The sequence below is a fragment of the Bos indicus x Bos taurus genome, chromosome 20 (genome assembly GCF_003369695.1).
Source record: "Bos indicus x Bos taurus breed Angus x Brahman F1 hybrid chromosome 20, Bos_hybrid_MaternalHap_v2.0, whole genome shotgun sequence".
Lineage (NCBI taxonomy): Eukaryota > Metazoa > Chordata > Mammalia > Artiodactyla > Bovidae > Bos > Bos indicus x Bos taurus.
Window position 1 is genome coordinate 61,888,240 of NC_040095.1, and position 13,839 is coordinate 61,902,078.

General features: G+C 41.8%; 1 protein-coding gene across 2 annotated transcripts in view; it reads left to right on the plus strand.

The window, feature by feature from the left end:
* CTNND2 (catenin delta 2) overlaps nt 1–13,839 on the plus strand; it is a 1,102,711-nt gene that overhangs the window by 963,315 nt on the left and 125,557 nt on the right. For both annotated transcript variants that reach the window (XM_027520452.1, XM_027520453.1), the window contains exon 15: nt 10,693–10,866. In XM_027520452.1, the coding sequence (XP_027376253.1) occupies nt 10,693–10,866 (174 nt within the window). The remainder of the gene's footprint in view (nt 1–10,692; nt 10,867–13,839) is intronic.

Genomic DNA, 13,839 nt, shown 5'->3' on the forward strand with positions numbered 1-13,839 from the left:
CCAGTCTCTGATGGTCAGGAAATTAGATTGCTTCCAAAGTTTAACTAATGTAAACTGCAGTAAACGTCCATGTAGCTTTAAGTCTTGCCTACATCCTTAATCACTTCTCAAGGATAAAATCTTGAAAGTGAAACATCGAGACCAGAGAATGCTTTTAAGGCTTTGGGTACATAAGCCAAAAGTTGTCTTCATCACTCCGGATGCCAGCGCCAGTGTGAGCTCCTTGTGATTTGCTTTGTTATCACGTGATGGATCTGCCCTTTGTGACATTTTTGATGCTTTTAAGTCCTCGTTTCCTAATATCCCAGGTTGTTTCTCTTTCTTCCAGGTGGTTTTCATTCCCTTCTCAGTAACCATACTTTCCCGTTTGCGGCTTAATGCCATTTCCTTTCCAACCATCTGCTGATTTCAGCTGCCGCTTACCCCTCACGGTTGGTGGCAGTGTGGTCTCACTCTGCTGTCACCTCACCATATGCCAGAGCTTGGTGATTCAAGACACGATATTCCATGTCCTCGAAGCACTAAATCGTATGCGCCCGCCAGGATCACGGCTCTGCATTTTTGTGCGGTGACTGACCTTTGCCGCTCCCCATGAATGACTGAGATGCTTCTCCTTACACGCCTCCCATATACAACAGATCCCATCACCCAGAAATGCTGCTCGTCCACTCTCAGTGACGTTACAGACTCAACTCTCTATTCTTGGTGTCTTGTTTGGTCTCTATTTACATTTTATCATTCAGTACTCCACGCCATCAGTCAATACTCTGTCTTTCAGACTAGATCTGGGTGTCTCAGCCTTGACACTGTTCACATTAGGAGCCGGGGTGGTTCCCTGTTGTGAGGTTTCCCAGGTGGCTCTGTGGCAAAGAATCTGCCTGCCAATGCAGAAGTTGCAAGAAACATGGTTTGGATCCCCTGGAGAAGGAAATGGCAGCCCACTCCAGTGTACTTGCCTGGAGAATCGCACAGATAGAGGAGCCTGGAGGCGCACAGTCCTTGGGGTTGCAAAGACTCAGACATGACTGAGCGACTGAGCATGCTGGCAGTTCCCTGTTATGGGACAGTCCTGGGCCCTGTGGGATGATTACCAGCATCCCTGGTTCTACCCAGTAGACACCAATCAGTTGCACCCCTTTTCCTAGTTGTGACAACCAGAAGTGTCTCCAGACATTTCCAGTTGTCCCCTTGGGTATTAAAATCACCCCAGTTGAAAACCACTATATTAGACAGTCTTTGAGGGATGTATCACCAAAGATATAAACCAACAAGACTACAGGACTACGTGAAGGAAGGTGGCAAGTCAGGGACAGAGCCCCTTGAAAAGGCAGGTTATGGGGTGAGTTATTCCTAAATGTGAATGAGAAGTGAGGAGCAGAGAGAATTCAACGTGAGCTTGACTAGCGTTCCAGCTGGTTCTATCAGGATGACTTGGGGAAATGACAGGCAAGCCTAGTGATGTGGACCAGCCTTGACAACACTCCTCTGTGGGCACAGTGGCCACTTGATCCCATCTCTGGAGTCCACAGCATCACCAGCCTCCCTCCAGCCACCTCCTAAGGGGTGAGCATCCACAGGGGCACAGAGGTGAGTCAACAAGGCTGTCCCTGAATCTCTTGTTCTGAAGCCTGGTTTGGGAAGCACCCTAGCCGATCTTGCGTTTAAGACAGGTTTCTAATCTCTCAAGCGCAAAATGCCCCACATCTTTTACAAGGAGAGCCTGGAGACAGGTGTGTTGCATGAATACAAGTCACTGGATATCACTTCTGTCCAGTCTTTTCACAGTCCAGCTGCCCTGTAATCATCCTCTTCAGAACATCTCCCAGGAGAAGTCAGATACCTGAGCTACCAGAGAAGAAATTTCTCCCCAAGACGAAATTCTTGGGAATTTCTTTAAAATGCTGAGTTTGCATGCTGCAACTAAAGATCTGGCACGCTGCAACTAAAAAAAAAAAGATTCTTCCTGCCACAATTGAAAGACCCCACATGCCGCAATAGAGATGAAAGATCATGTGTGCAGTAGTTAGACCCAGTGTGACCGAGTAAATACTGAACAAACAAAAACTCCAACCAACTGTCAAAAGCCAAAAGAGAGATGATTTTCATGTTGACTCCTGGGAATTTTGAAGAAATTACACAATACGCTACACTTCATGATAGAAGGAATAACAGGCAATAAGATCATGTTATAAAAATGGTTTTCTTTAGGGATGGGAGAATGTCTGACCTTTTTATTTCTTCTTCTTTCTATCATTGGCAGAGCTTCTTGAATCTGTGACTTAATGTCTTTTTAAGCTTTGTAAAACTCTCAGGCACCATTTCTTCAAATATTGCTTCTGCCTAGTTCTCTCTATAATCTCCTTTTGAACTCCAATTCCCTATTTATTAGACTCCCTTATTCCATTCCTTAAACATACTACCCTCCACTCTATTTTTCTTCTTCCTTTTTTTTTGGTAATTGTGGCTCTTTATATTCAGTCTGGATATTTCCTTCTGATTTATATTTTAGTTTACTATTTTTCTCTCGAAATACATCTAATCTTCTTTCATACTCATACAAGGGGTTTTGTAACTCCAATGATTATGTTTTCAACTATATTCTTACTCTAACAAAGTTCTCAATCTTTTCTTTATTAAATGTAATAATCTTAGTTGTTTTAAAGTCTGGTTCAAATAGTTCCCTTATCCAGATTCTTATGAAATGTTTTCTATGTCTATGGTCAACTTTATTACTTTTCATCCACACAATCTTTCTTCCTCATGTTCCTAGTTATTTTTTTTATTAAATCTGAGACATTTTATATGAAAAGCTATCAAAATAATTTGAGGCCTAGAATGGTATGATCTTTTCCAGAGAGTGTTCATGCTTGATTCTGGAAAGTGTTTATGCTTAATTCTTGCAGGAGGCTTGAGTCAATGGCAATCTCAGTTTAACTTAATTTTATTATAGGTATTTAAGGAATTTAAGGTCATCACTATTCCTAGAGGGTCTGCCTACATGATCCTAAACTACAACATGAAAGATTTGCCAAGCTACTTGGTTTTTTTCTTTTTTTAAATGAGGCCAGATTCCTTTTATGCCCTTAGGTCGTTAAATATATTTGTCATTTTCCCTGTCTTAGTCCCTGCTCTGGTCAGGAATGGCCCTTGAGGGTCCATAGCTGCCCACCTCAATAGCTTTCCTCCTTCTGAAAGATCTTCACTGCCTTGTTAGCGCTCTGATTCCTGCAAGCAGATATTTTACAATACTTGACTCGATTTGTTATCAGTGGGAAAGGTGGTCTGAGTTACCTAGCCTGCCGTTGTCAAAAGCAGATGTCTCCGTCATTTCTATTGTCCTTTTACTGAACCCTTAGCTGCAGCATGTGGGGTCTCCTTTCCTGACCAGGGGGCAGACCTCGGTCCCTGCACTGGGAGCTCAGAGTCTTATCCCCTGAACCAGAAGGGAAGTCCCTGCTTGGAGTTTTTAAAATAACCATTATTCCCTGCTTCCCCTCCCTTTCCTCCTCCCCTCCCCCGACCCCCCCCCCCCCCTCCACCATTAGCTGAACGGGATAATAAAACCCTGTCAGGACAAAATCTGTAACTGCTGTTCAAACCAAGTCAAGTGCAGGTGGTCAACAGGGGATAGACCTGGTCTAAGCGAAACTCGCTCAGTCGCGTCCAACTCTTTGCAACCCCAGTCCATGGAATTCTCCAGGCCAAAATACTGGAGTGGGTAGCCTTTCCCTTCTCCAGGGGATCTTCCCAACCCAGGGATCAAACCCAGGTCTCCTGCATTACAGACAGAATCTTTACCAGCTGAGCCACAAGGCAAACTCAAGAATACTGGAGTGGGTAGCCTATCCCTTCTCCAGCGGATCTTCCCCATCCAGGAATCGAACCAGGCTCTCCTGCACTGCAGCTGGTTTCTTTACCAAGTGAGCTATCTGCGTCTAGGCTGTTGCTTTTTAAAGTAGTCAGTCCCCACTGCAGCCTGATTTACCCAAAGCCTGCATAAACGAACATTCTCTGACAGTTTACCACTTAGAATCATCTTCTCTTCCTACATCTCTGATGTGTGACTTCAGCTGGGAGGCAAGAGTGGGATTTTCAAATCCGCATATTTTCCTGTCGCTGCGAATCCACTCGCTTTCTCTTGCAGTATCTCTGACCTATTTATTTTGCTGAAATCCCTTGAAAAGAAAAGTGAATCCACACACACGTGGACTGTCATACTCTCTCATTGGTGGAGAAATTTCGGCAGAAGAGATGCATTCCGCTGGTGAAGAGGCCTTTTCTGTTTGTGTTCCAAAGACACAGCAGTGAAAGTGCTTTTCTGTACATAGGCTGGAATGGCTGTGACATCCATGGCAGAAGGAGCTATGTATTTTAGCACTCCTCCCAAAATGTAAATTCTTCTTCTGTGTAGGCGAGACCATTCTGTTACCATCTCCATGGTACCCAGCCCAGCGCCTTGAAAGTAGAGACTGCGGTGGCTGTAAGCTTTTGCAGAGGAAGCAGCTGAAATTCCCTTGTTAATTCTCCTATTCAGTAGGGACTTTTATGAATGTAATAACTGGACTTGTGAGCCGCCATGCCCTAAAAAATCCCATGTGTGCAGAGAACGTTGTATGAACATCCTTAATTTCCGGTTTTTTAACTTTCCCATTTTTATCTCTAAGTCAGACCTTTCTCTTCATATGAGGAACAAACAGCTTCCATGATTCCATCCTCAAAGCAACTGAGAAAGGAATCTTTTTTTTAATATGTGTTTATTTATTTGGCTACATCAAGTCTAGTTGCATGGCACAGGCTCCTCTCTAGTTGCTGCTGCAGACTCAGTGGCTGTGGCTTGTGGGCTTGGTTGCCCCACGGCATGTGGGACCTTATTCCCTGTGCCTGCCTGAGTGCTAAGTTGCTTTAGTCGTGTATGACTCTTTGCGACCCCATGGACTGTAGCCCGCCAGGCTACTCTGTCCGTGGGATTCTCCAGGCAAGAATACTGGAGTGGGCTGCCATGCCCTCCTCCAGGGAAACGTCCAGACCCAGGGATCGAACCCGAGTCCCTTACGTCTCCTACACTGGCAGGCAGATTGTTTACTACTGCGACACCTGTGAAGCCCCCAGTTCCCAGACCAGGGATGAAACTCGAGTTCCCTGCACTGCAAGGTGGGTTCTTAACCACTGGACCACCAGGGAAGTCCTGAGAGAAATCTTTTAAATAGAATTTAAGTCCTAAGGAGAAGTAAAAGTATTAAAAGCCATTCTAAAGAAAGGTTTAAAAAAAAAAATCCCACCTTGAGCCCACTCCCACAGCTCTGTATTTTTCTTCCTCAGCAGACGCTCCTTACAATCAGTGGCCAGTGTGTCTCTTCTTCCCTGACCATGACTACATCAAAAAGCATCATGTACAGATTTCAGGAGCCACTTGGAATCTAATATGCGGGCATCTTATTCTCTTCCTTTTTTAAAATATTTGAGCACTACCTCTCAGAGAGAGATAATACATATTTTCAATTCTGGCAATTTTTAAAAGTAAGTGATATAAAGTTTTCACTGATTCATCTTACTGATATCAGTCATTCATTTAGAGCCAGTAAAGAAAAATACTGGTACATAGAAAAAAACAAAATAATGCCATTTACAGCAACGTGGATGGACCAGGAGATGATCATACGAAGTGAAGTAAGTCAGACACAGAAAGACAAATCTGTTACCACTTACATATAGAATCTAAAAAATAGTAGAAATGAACTGACTTACAAAACAGAAACAGGCTCACAGACACCGAAGACAAGCTTGTGGTTACTGTAGCCCGCCAGCAACTCCGTCCATGGGATTTTCCAGGCAAGAGTACTGGAGTGGGTTGCCATTGCCTTCTCCGAATACTACACTGCTGCTGCTGCTGCTGCTAAGTCGCTTCAGTTGTGTCCCACTCTGTGCGACCCCACAGACGGCAGCCCACCAGGCTCCCCCGTCCCTGGGATTCTCCAGGCAAGAACACTGGAGTGGGTTGCCATTTCCTTCTCCAGTCTGTGAAAGTGAAAAGTGAAACTGAGTTCACTCAGTCATATCTGACTCTTTGTGACCCCATGGACTACATATAAAATATAAGCCTAATAAGGATTTACTATATAGCACAGAGAACTGTGGGGTTTCCCTGGTGTTTCAGTGATAAAGAACCCACCTGCCAGTGCAGAAGATGTGGATTTGATCCTGGGTCAAGAAGATCCCCTGGAGAAGATTTAGGGTTAGGCTTGGGAAATGGCCACCCACTCCAGTATTCTTGCCTGGGAAATCCCATGGACAGAGGAGCTGGTGGGTTACAGTCTTTGGGGTTACAAAAGAGTCAGACTTACCGACCGAACAACAGAGAACTATGTTCTATATCTTGTAATAATTTACAGTGGAAAATAGTCTGATAAATAAATAAATACACATATAACTGAAAAAAAAGTTCTGATGATATGCTATTGAGTGTGGTGCTACTTGGCATGACAAACCAGCCTGTTTGTTCCGTGATCTACTCTCAATATAATCCTGCCTCACACACTGCTTCTTTACTGCCAGCCTGTCCTCAAGAAAGCTCCATGGCAGGAAAGCCACGGTGTAGCTGGAGGGTCCTCCTGCCTCTGAGACGGCATTGTCTTAGTGCTTGCTGTGTGACGGTCTTGCTCAGCTCAGGCTGCTGTACCAAAATGCCCTAGACTACATGGCCTATACAACGGACGTTTATTACTCACAGCTCTGGAGGCTGCAGGTCCAAGGGACTGGCAGACTCTGTGTCTACTGAGAGCCCCTTTCCTTGTGTGAGTGTGTGTTTGTGTGTCGCCACTTGCAATGATGCAAACAATATGATCAACAAAAACCCTGTTGCTTTCTTGGAAATACCTTCTCTGTTGGTTGTGCCTTGGGTTCAGGACACAGAAAGTTCTCCCTCCTGACCGGGCAGCATTTTGTTTCTTTATATATTATTTTCATATTTCAAGTTCTTAGGAAAACTTTGGTAATATGCCCTGTTAAAAGTTAAAAGCAAAGAGTTAAAAAACAAATACAGTTTGCATAAGGCTTACTTATAAATTGGAGTTCTGTGTTCTTAGGATTAAAATAGCTGGGTGATCAGTGTTTTGGCTGTGTTAAAGACTTAGCCAGTGCTTGCCTTCTTCAATCCCTATGGCAGTTTTGAAGACATTTTAGGATAAATGCATCTTATATTTAAATTTATAAATGATGTATTTCCAGTATTTTGGTAAAAGAGTTGCATATCCCTTGACTTTTTGTGGATCTTGGCTCTAGGAGAAGGTTGGCATTAACAGTGTACAACTGCGGGATTGTTTTCATGACTTCAGTCGGATTCTGGTGTCACCATGACCCTATAGTCCTGTGGGTATTGACTGGCTAGGTGACATGACAGCAGGTGTTAGCACAGCTCTTAAAGAAGACTTCCAGTCTTATATAGGTGATCAAAATCTATTTTATAATGGACAGTCAATCGATACTTCTTTCTCTATTAACTCAATAGAAGTTTGAGGAAAGTACCCAGATAAAGGCGGTATACCCTGGCTTTGAGATAGTTCTTTTTCCTCTGTATTGATGTGCCAGGGTGTCATCAGTGTTCTGAAATAGCACAGAATCCCCTTTGAACTCCTATCACTGCTGTCAAAGGCTATCTGTATTCACATCAGTTTTCCTTTTATTGCCTTCAGATTCTCTCTGTAGCCACTGAGAAAGGATTGTAATGAAAGGTATTTAAGATCTACATAGATCACATGTCAGGATGGAGGAAGACTGTCTACTGATTCAGCCATTTATCCTGTTTTATTGCACAGAAGTTAGAAAAAACGAACCCAGCAAATGATAACACAGCTTTTTTTTTTTTTTTTTTTTTTTTGCACTTTTTATAGTTTGTCTGTCACATGTTGTAATGAGCATGCAAACATTGCTTCTCTATATCTCCCTCTGTTGGCTCTTACAAGAGAGGGAAATTTCATCCATGTTGAGTTGAATGTTTATGCGAAATCTAAACCTTTATATGAACATGATAGCTTCAGAGTTTTAAGGAGATGACAAAATTGTGGTCCAGGCACGAGTTGGAAAAGAATTTCCAAACATGAGACAGAATGAGAGGGAAATAAAGTTTATTAGAGTGGGAGACGCTGTTAGAACAGCGGGCCAGCTCAAGGGAGAGCCAGTGTTGAACACGGGTCCTTAGCCCACTTTTATAACCAGGGTACACGGAGCGGGATGGGGGTCTTGCGGGTCATTTGCTGATTGGATGAGGCACGTATATTGGGTGAGGGGAAGAGTAAGACAAATACCTTCTCCCTATGGGGTAGGAGGGGAGAAGGCAATGGCACCCCACTCCAGTACTCCTGCCTGGAAAATCCCATGGATGGAGGAGCCTGGAAGGCTGCAGTCCATGGGGTCGCTGAGGGTCAGACATGACTGACTGACTTCACTTTCACTTTTCACTTTCATGCATTGGAGAAGGAAATGGCAACCCACTCCAGTGTTCTTGCCTGGAGAATCCCAGGGACAAGGCATCCTGGTGGGCTGCCGTCTATGGGGTCGCACAGAGTTGGACACGACTGAAGTGACTCAGCAGCAGCAGCATGAGGTAGGAGGGGGGACAGGTTATACTGCTCAGGAGGACCTGAAATCCATTAATAATTACAACATGGGGGAAGGAAAGATGAAAAGGGTCTGTTTTTTCCATTCCTGCATTCCCAGACCCCCCTTGGTTTTGTCTGCTCTTTTGTCCTTGGGTCACTACAAAAAAAGAAAAAAAGAAAGAATTTTCCATTTCCTGTTGCAGTAGCAGAGAAATTCAGTCCCCGCAGCTGGTTTCTTTTGAGAAGCCAACATCACTCCTGCTTCAGCATCGAAGTTAACAAATTTACGAAAGGACTGTTTCCTTTTGCCTGCTGCTCTCTTTCTGTCCAGTGCAGTGAGCCAGCCTCAAATAATGAACCAAGAGCAATGTGACAAGTCTGGTTCACTTTAATTTTTTTTTTTTTTTTTTATGTATTTAAAAGAGATGAACTGGTTTCATTGATAGGCTGTGCACAGGTGTAAAGCCTTCTTTGAACAGTTTAGAAGTGGCTTAGGTTGAAAGAACAGGAAGGTCCACTTTGAGTGTTCTTGTTATAAAGTTGAGATTGAGTGACACTCTCATTGAAAATGACCTTTAATCGGATGTCTCACCCATTGATGGAATGTCATTCATGTCTGTTCTTTAGCCTTAACCTAAGCCGTATCATAATAGAGAAAAAGAAGGTATGGCTTTTTAATTTTTCTCTTGGAAAAGAAGGGATGAGATTCTTGCAATTCTTATTGTCTGTTAAAAAAGCTGTTATTATTTCTATTTTTCTATTTTTGTTTCAAGGATACAACATGAGCTATATTTTCTTCCAGGTAAAATTTCAGAATGAAGGCACTAACAGATTCTGAAATACAATTTTGTCTTCATAGATATACATACATGTATATGGACACATACACATATATTTATAAACATAAAATATCTGTGAGAAGGTTTAGTATATATGTCATTTAGATTATATGTTCAGCAATCATTAACAAATACAAATAAGGAGTTAAATAACTTAATATTCCCGACGTACTATAAAATCATCCTTCTGTTTTGCTATGGCTTTTCTCAAAAATGAATGTGGGAATATTTTTTCTACACATATTACTTCGTTTCTACCTTCATTATACCATTGCCTTCAACAAGATAAAGGCTGAATGTGATCAAAGATCAGAAGCATCATTGGAACTCAATATTTTTTAAATTATAAGAGTAATAGAACAGGCTATTAGAAATGTAGAAAAAAATGAAAGACATCCACACTTTGTAAATAGGTATTTATTATCCTTACACTTTTTTATGATCATTTTACTTGGTACCCAGCACAAACCCTTCACAGCTTTGTGTCCTGCTTTGTTTATTTAACTTCTATTGTAAACCTTGATCCAAATTGCTACACGGTCTTCAAAGCTGTCATTTGTAAGGCTCTATTCATTTGCCTTTTGCATATAATCCATAACTTGAAATGTATGTGCAGTTAATTTTTAATTACATATTTTAACTCAGACTCAGTTCAAAGCAAACATCAGAATTTCTATAAGATCAAAATTTGCCTATAGCTCATGGCAGAGTATCTAATAAACCGTAACATTCTTTTCTCTTTTGTACATTCTGTCATTAGTTTAATGCTCATAGATGCAGTGACAAAATATGTATTTTATAAGCGATTTAGAAATTTATCACAGTTAACACTTGCGTGTAAGAAGTGAGGGCACTTGATAGTCTCTAACTCCGATGCTATGCCGATCGTATGCTTAGCTTACTGTAAAGTATGCTGCCTTGATCTATAGTCTTCCTCCATCCTGACCAATCAAAACTAGCGTACCTTTTCTCCTTCCTCCCTGTAATGGTTGCTAGAACTGTTCTCAGAGCACTTCACTGTTCTACTGCCAATTACATTCACTTATGTACCTGCTCCACCCTCCATCAGAAGCTCTCAGTGGGCAGGAATGGCTCTCCCATTTTGGGTGGTCCTTGGACTGCTGATGCCATATCCTGCCTGCAGTTCTCCAAGTGTCATGACACCCTGCTTTGGTTTTCGTCTTGGATGTTTGCAGAGGGCAATGTTGGGAAGTGTGACGATGTTAAAGATGTGTACTCTCTCATTTCTCTTCCACCAGTGGGATGGAGTAGGACCTCTTCCAGACTGTGCAGAACCACCAAAAGGGATCCAGATGCTGTGGCACCCATCCATAGTCAAACCCTACCTCACACTGCTCTCTGAGTGCTCAAATGCAGACACGCTGGAAGGGGCGGCGGGCGCCCTGCAGAACTTGGCTGCAGGGAGCTGGAAGGTATGACTGGTTTGTTACAATAAGAAAGAAATCTGGAAGCACAAGAAGGTTCTTAGAAAATAAGAGAAGTCCAATTTTGAGAAGTGCTATTCTAATCAAGTTTTCTAAGGATGTTAGAGAAAAAAGAGTTCCACTGAACTGTTGGATTTAGAAATATATTTCTTTGAAAAAGTCTTCTTAAGGAGGTCCTTGAAGATGCCTGCAAAACACAGAGGAATAGATGTCAGTATAGTCATGGAAGATGCTGTGATATGCTTTCCATTCTGTCTGTGTAGCTGAGTTCCTTTATTTTCAGAGGTGACTGGGAACATGTTGAGGCTTTTCAAAGCACTGTCACTGACAGAGCTGATTCCCAAACATCTCATAGAAAAACCCCTGTGAATCCTGTAATATCGTAGCTGGTCTCATCCCCAAAGGAAAAGAACTGCTTGCATTTTTAAATTATGGGATTACAGGGAAGAATAGTGTTACAAGTTATCTTTGGCAAAATGTTAAATTAAAGCGACTGTATGGTTGGGAAAGATACTAGGAGGATCTTTTTCTCTGGATTTTTATAAACACACAGTCTTCCTGATGGGTTCTCACAGAAAGTTCTCATGACCTTCCTTTTGGGTAGAAAGGAGGGATTCATGATAACCAAGAATTCTTGAGTTTGGTCACTGCTAGTTCCATGAGCTAAATCGCCTTTTTGCATAAAAGAGTGTTAACCTCTTAGAAGAATGAGGGAATATGGGGAAAATATCAAGAGAGGGAGTTTAAACCTCAGCCTTCCATTTTCCATTCAGTTAATATTCATACAGCACTCCTTTCCTTACCATTCTTTTTTTTTTTTCTTCAAAACAATATTGATATAGACACACAGCTCTAGATCACTCTCAGAAGCTCAGTACCATGGGTCCCACACATACTGGCTTCAGTATTGCCCTGCAAAAATACCTTCCTTCTCTTCTTACCAGATCTTCCAATACCTGCCTCTTGCCACTTCTCTGTCCCTGCCATCATCTTTTCCATTTTACAATCTCAGCTGCAACACCGTCTTTCCTGGGTGTGACCTTCCAGCTCTTGGGGCACAGCTCTTGAGACCCAGCCCCTGGTGATACTTCCCAGGAGCTGGCTACTTACTCATGCATGCCAGCCCCACATCTTCTCTTAAGAGTTTTAGGAATGAGCATAATTATTCCTTTCCCTCTCTGCCCTTAAGTCACCTCCAATGTTGTCCCTTAAGAATTCAGGTGGAGCGGGGATTGAAGTGAATTTGTCCTATGCTTTCATCCAAAGAAAAGTTTCAAAATTAGAGTCTTACCAGGCAGAATGCCAGAGGATAGCCTTGCAGAGCTAGGAAAGAGACAGTCATGGAAGTCAGTTCCTTGAACTTTTCCTGAGTCTTCACTTTCATCTAAAGTTAGGAGGCTTTGACTCCAATCACAGTTCAAAACTTTTCTAAACTTTGTGGCTCTGGGAAAGTTAAAGCATCTCGATGTGTCCCAGGGGCATTGTCTTTAAGCAGAAACAGTCGTGGGTGGCTTCCCCAGACATCATGCAGGTCAGTCACAAAGCTGGATTCAAAGATGCAGGATGTCATAAGCCAAAGGGTTGTCATTTAACACCCAAGAACACTAAGTTGCTCTAAGTCCCCACCCAGCTCCCTTGCCTTGGAGGATGGATTAAAGGGGATGGGAAGGGATGCTCTCTAGAGCAGAGTCTGATCTGAAAGGCAAAGCCATCTAGATGATGGCAAGTTTGCCATATTTTGATTTTTTAATGAATTATTATTTTTACTTGCCAAATAGTTAGGTTCTTATAAGAACAAGTTAAAAATGGAGAAATGTCTTTGAGCGCTAGAAGATGTTGATTGTAAGACTTCAACCTTTGCTTCAGAAGTTAAGCTCTGTATTCCATGTGTTCAGAAAATGAAATAGAAACCTGAAAAATTTATAAAGATGCAAATGAAACTTCTGAAGTTGAAAATGTAGCATCTTAAATGAAAAATACATGGAATGGAATCAATAGCAGATTAGACATTGCAAAAGAAAAGTTTAGTGAACTGAAAGACAGTGATTGTAAACTATAAAAAATGAAATACACAGGGAAAAAAAGGGAAAAAATGGATAGTGCATCAGTGAGTGAGCTTCAAGTGGCCTGATATATATATATTAATGGAGTCCGAAACAAGACGAGAGAGAAAGGAGACAGAGAAAACTATTTGAAGAAATAAGGATTGAAAACATTCCAAATCTAATGAAAACTGCAAACTCACACATCTAAACAACTCAAGAAACTACCAGAAGCATTAAAAAGTTATATACCAAGGTACATTATAATCAGATTGCTCAAAATCAGAAATAAAGAGATAACCTTAAAAGCAGCCAGAGAAAAAAGACATGACATGTACCAAGGACACCTCCACATCATATTTAAGGATAAATATCTCCAGTTATTCACTTATTCCTTGTTGAGGTACTAAGGATGTCCTCTGGAAGAGAATCTGGTCTGTAAGACCTCTAAGAGCAGAAACTAGGTTCCATTTATTTCTTTGTACCCCACTGCTAAGCCCTATGCTTGGCTGAGCAATAATGCCAAGACACAAACATTTAACTGAACTAGTGTCTATGTCTATATGTCTTTCTTATGAATAGCAGTCTTTTATATTTATAAACATCCATCAGTCACTAAGCAGTTAGTAGCGCATCTTTAGATGATCACAATTTATGATTCTTTTTTTGGTCCTTTGATTCAGATGGGAATATGTAGTCAATAGGATATAAAATTGATATAAAGGAATTGTGGGAGAACTGTTTTCTTTTCAGTTTGCAGACTCATCGGTGTTTTTTAGGATGCATATTTTGATGTCATTGCCCAGTTCCACGATTCCTGAAGCATTGCACTTTGTATTTAATTTGGTGATTAAAGACATAGGCTCTGTGTCTTTAACACAGGCTCTCACATAACCAGGTCAGCTGGGTGAGCTGCTGA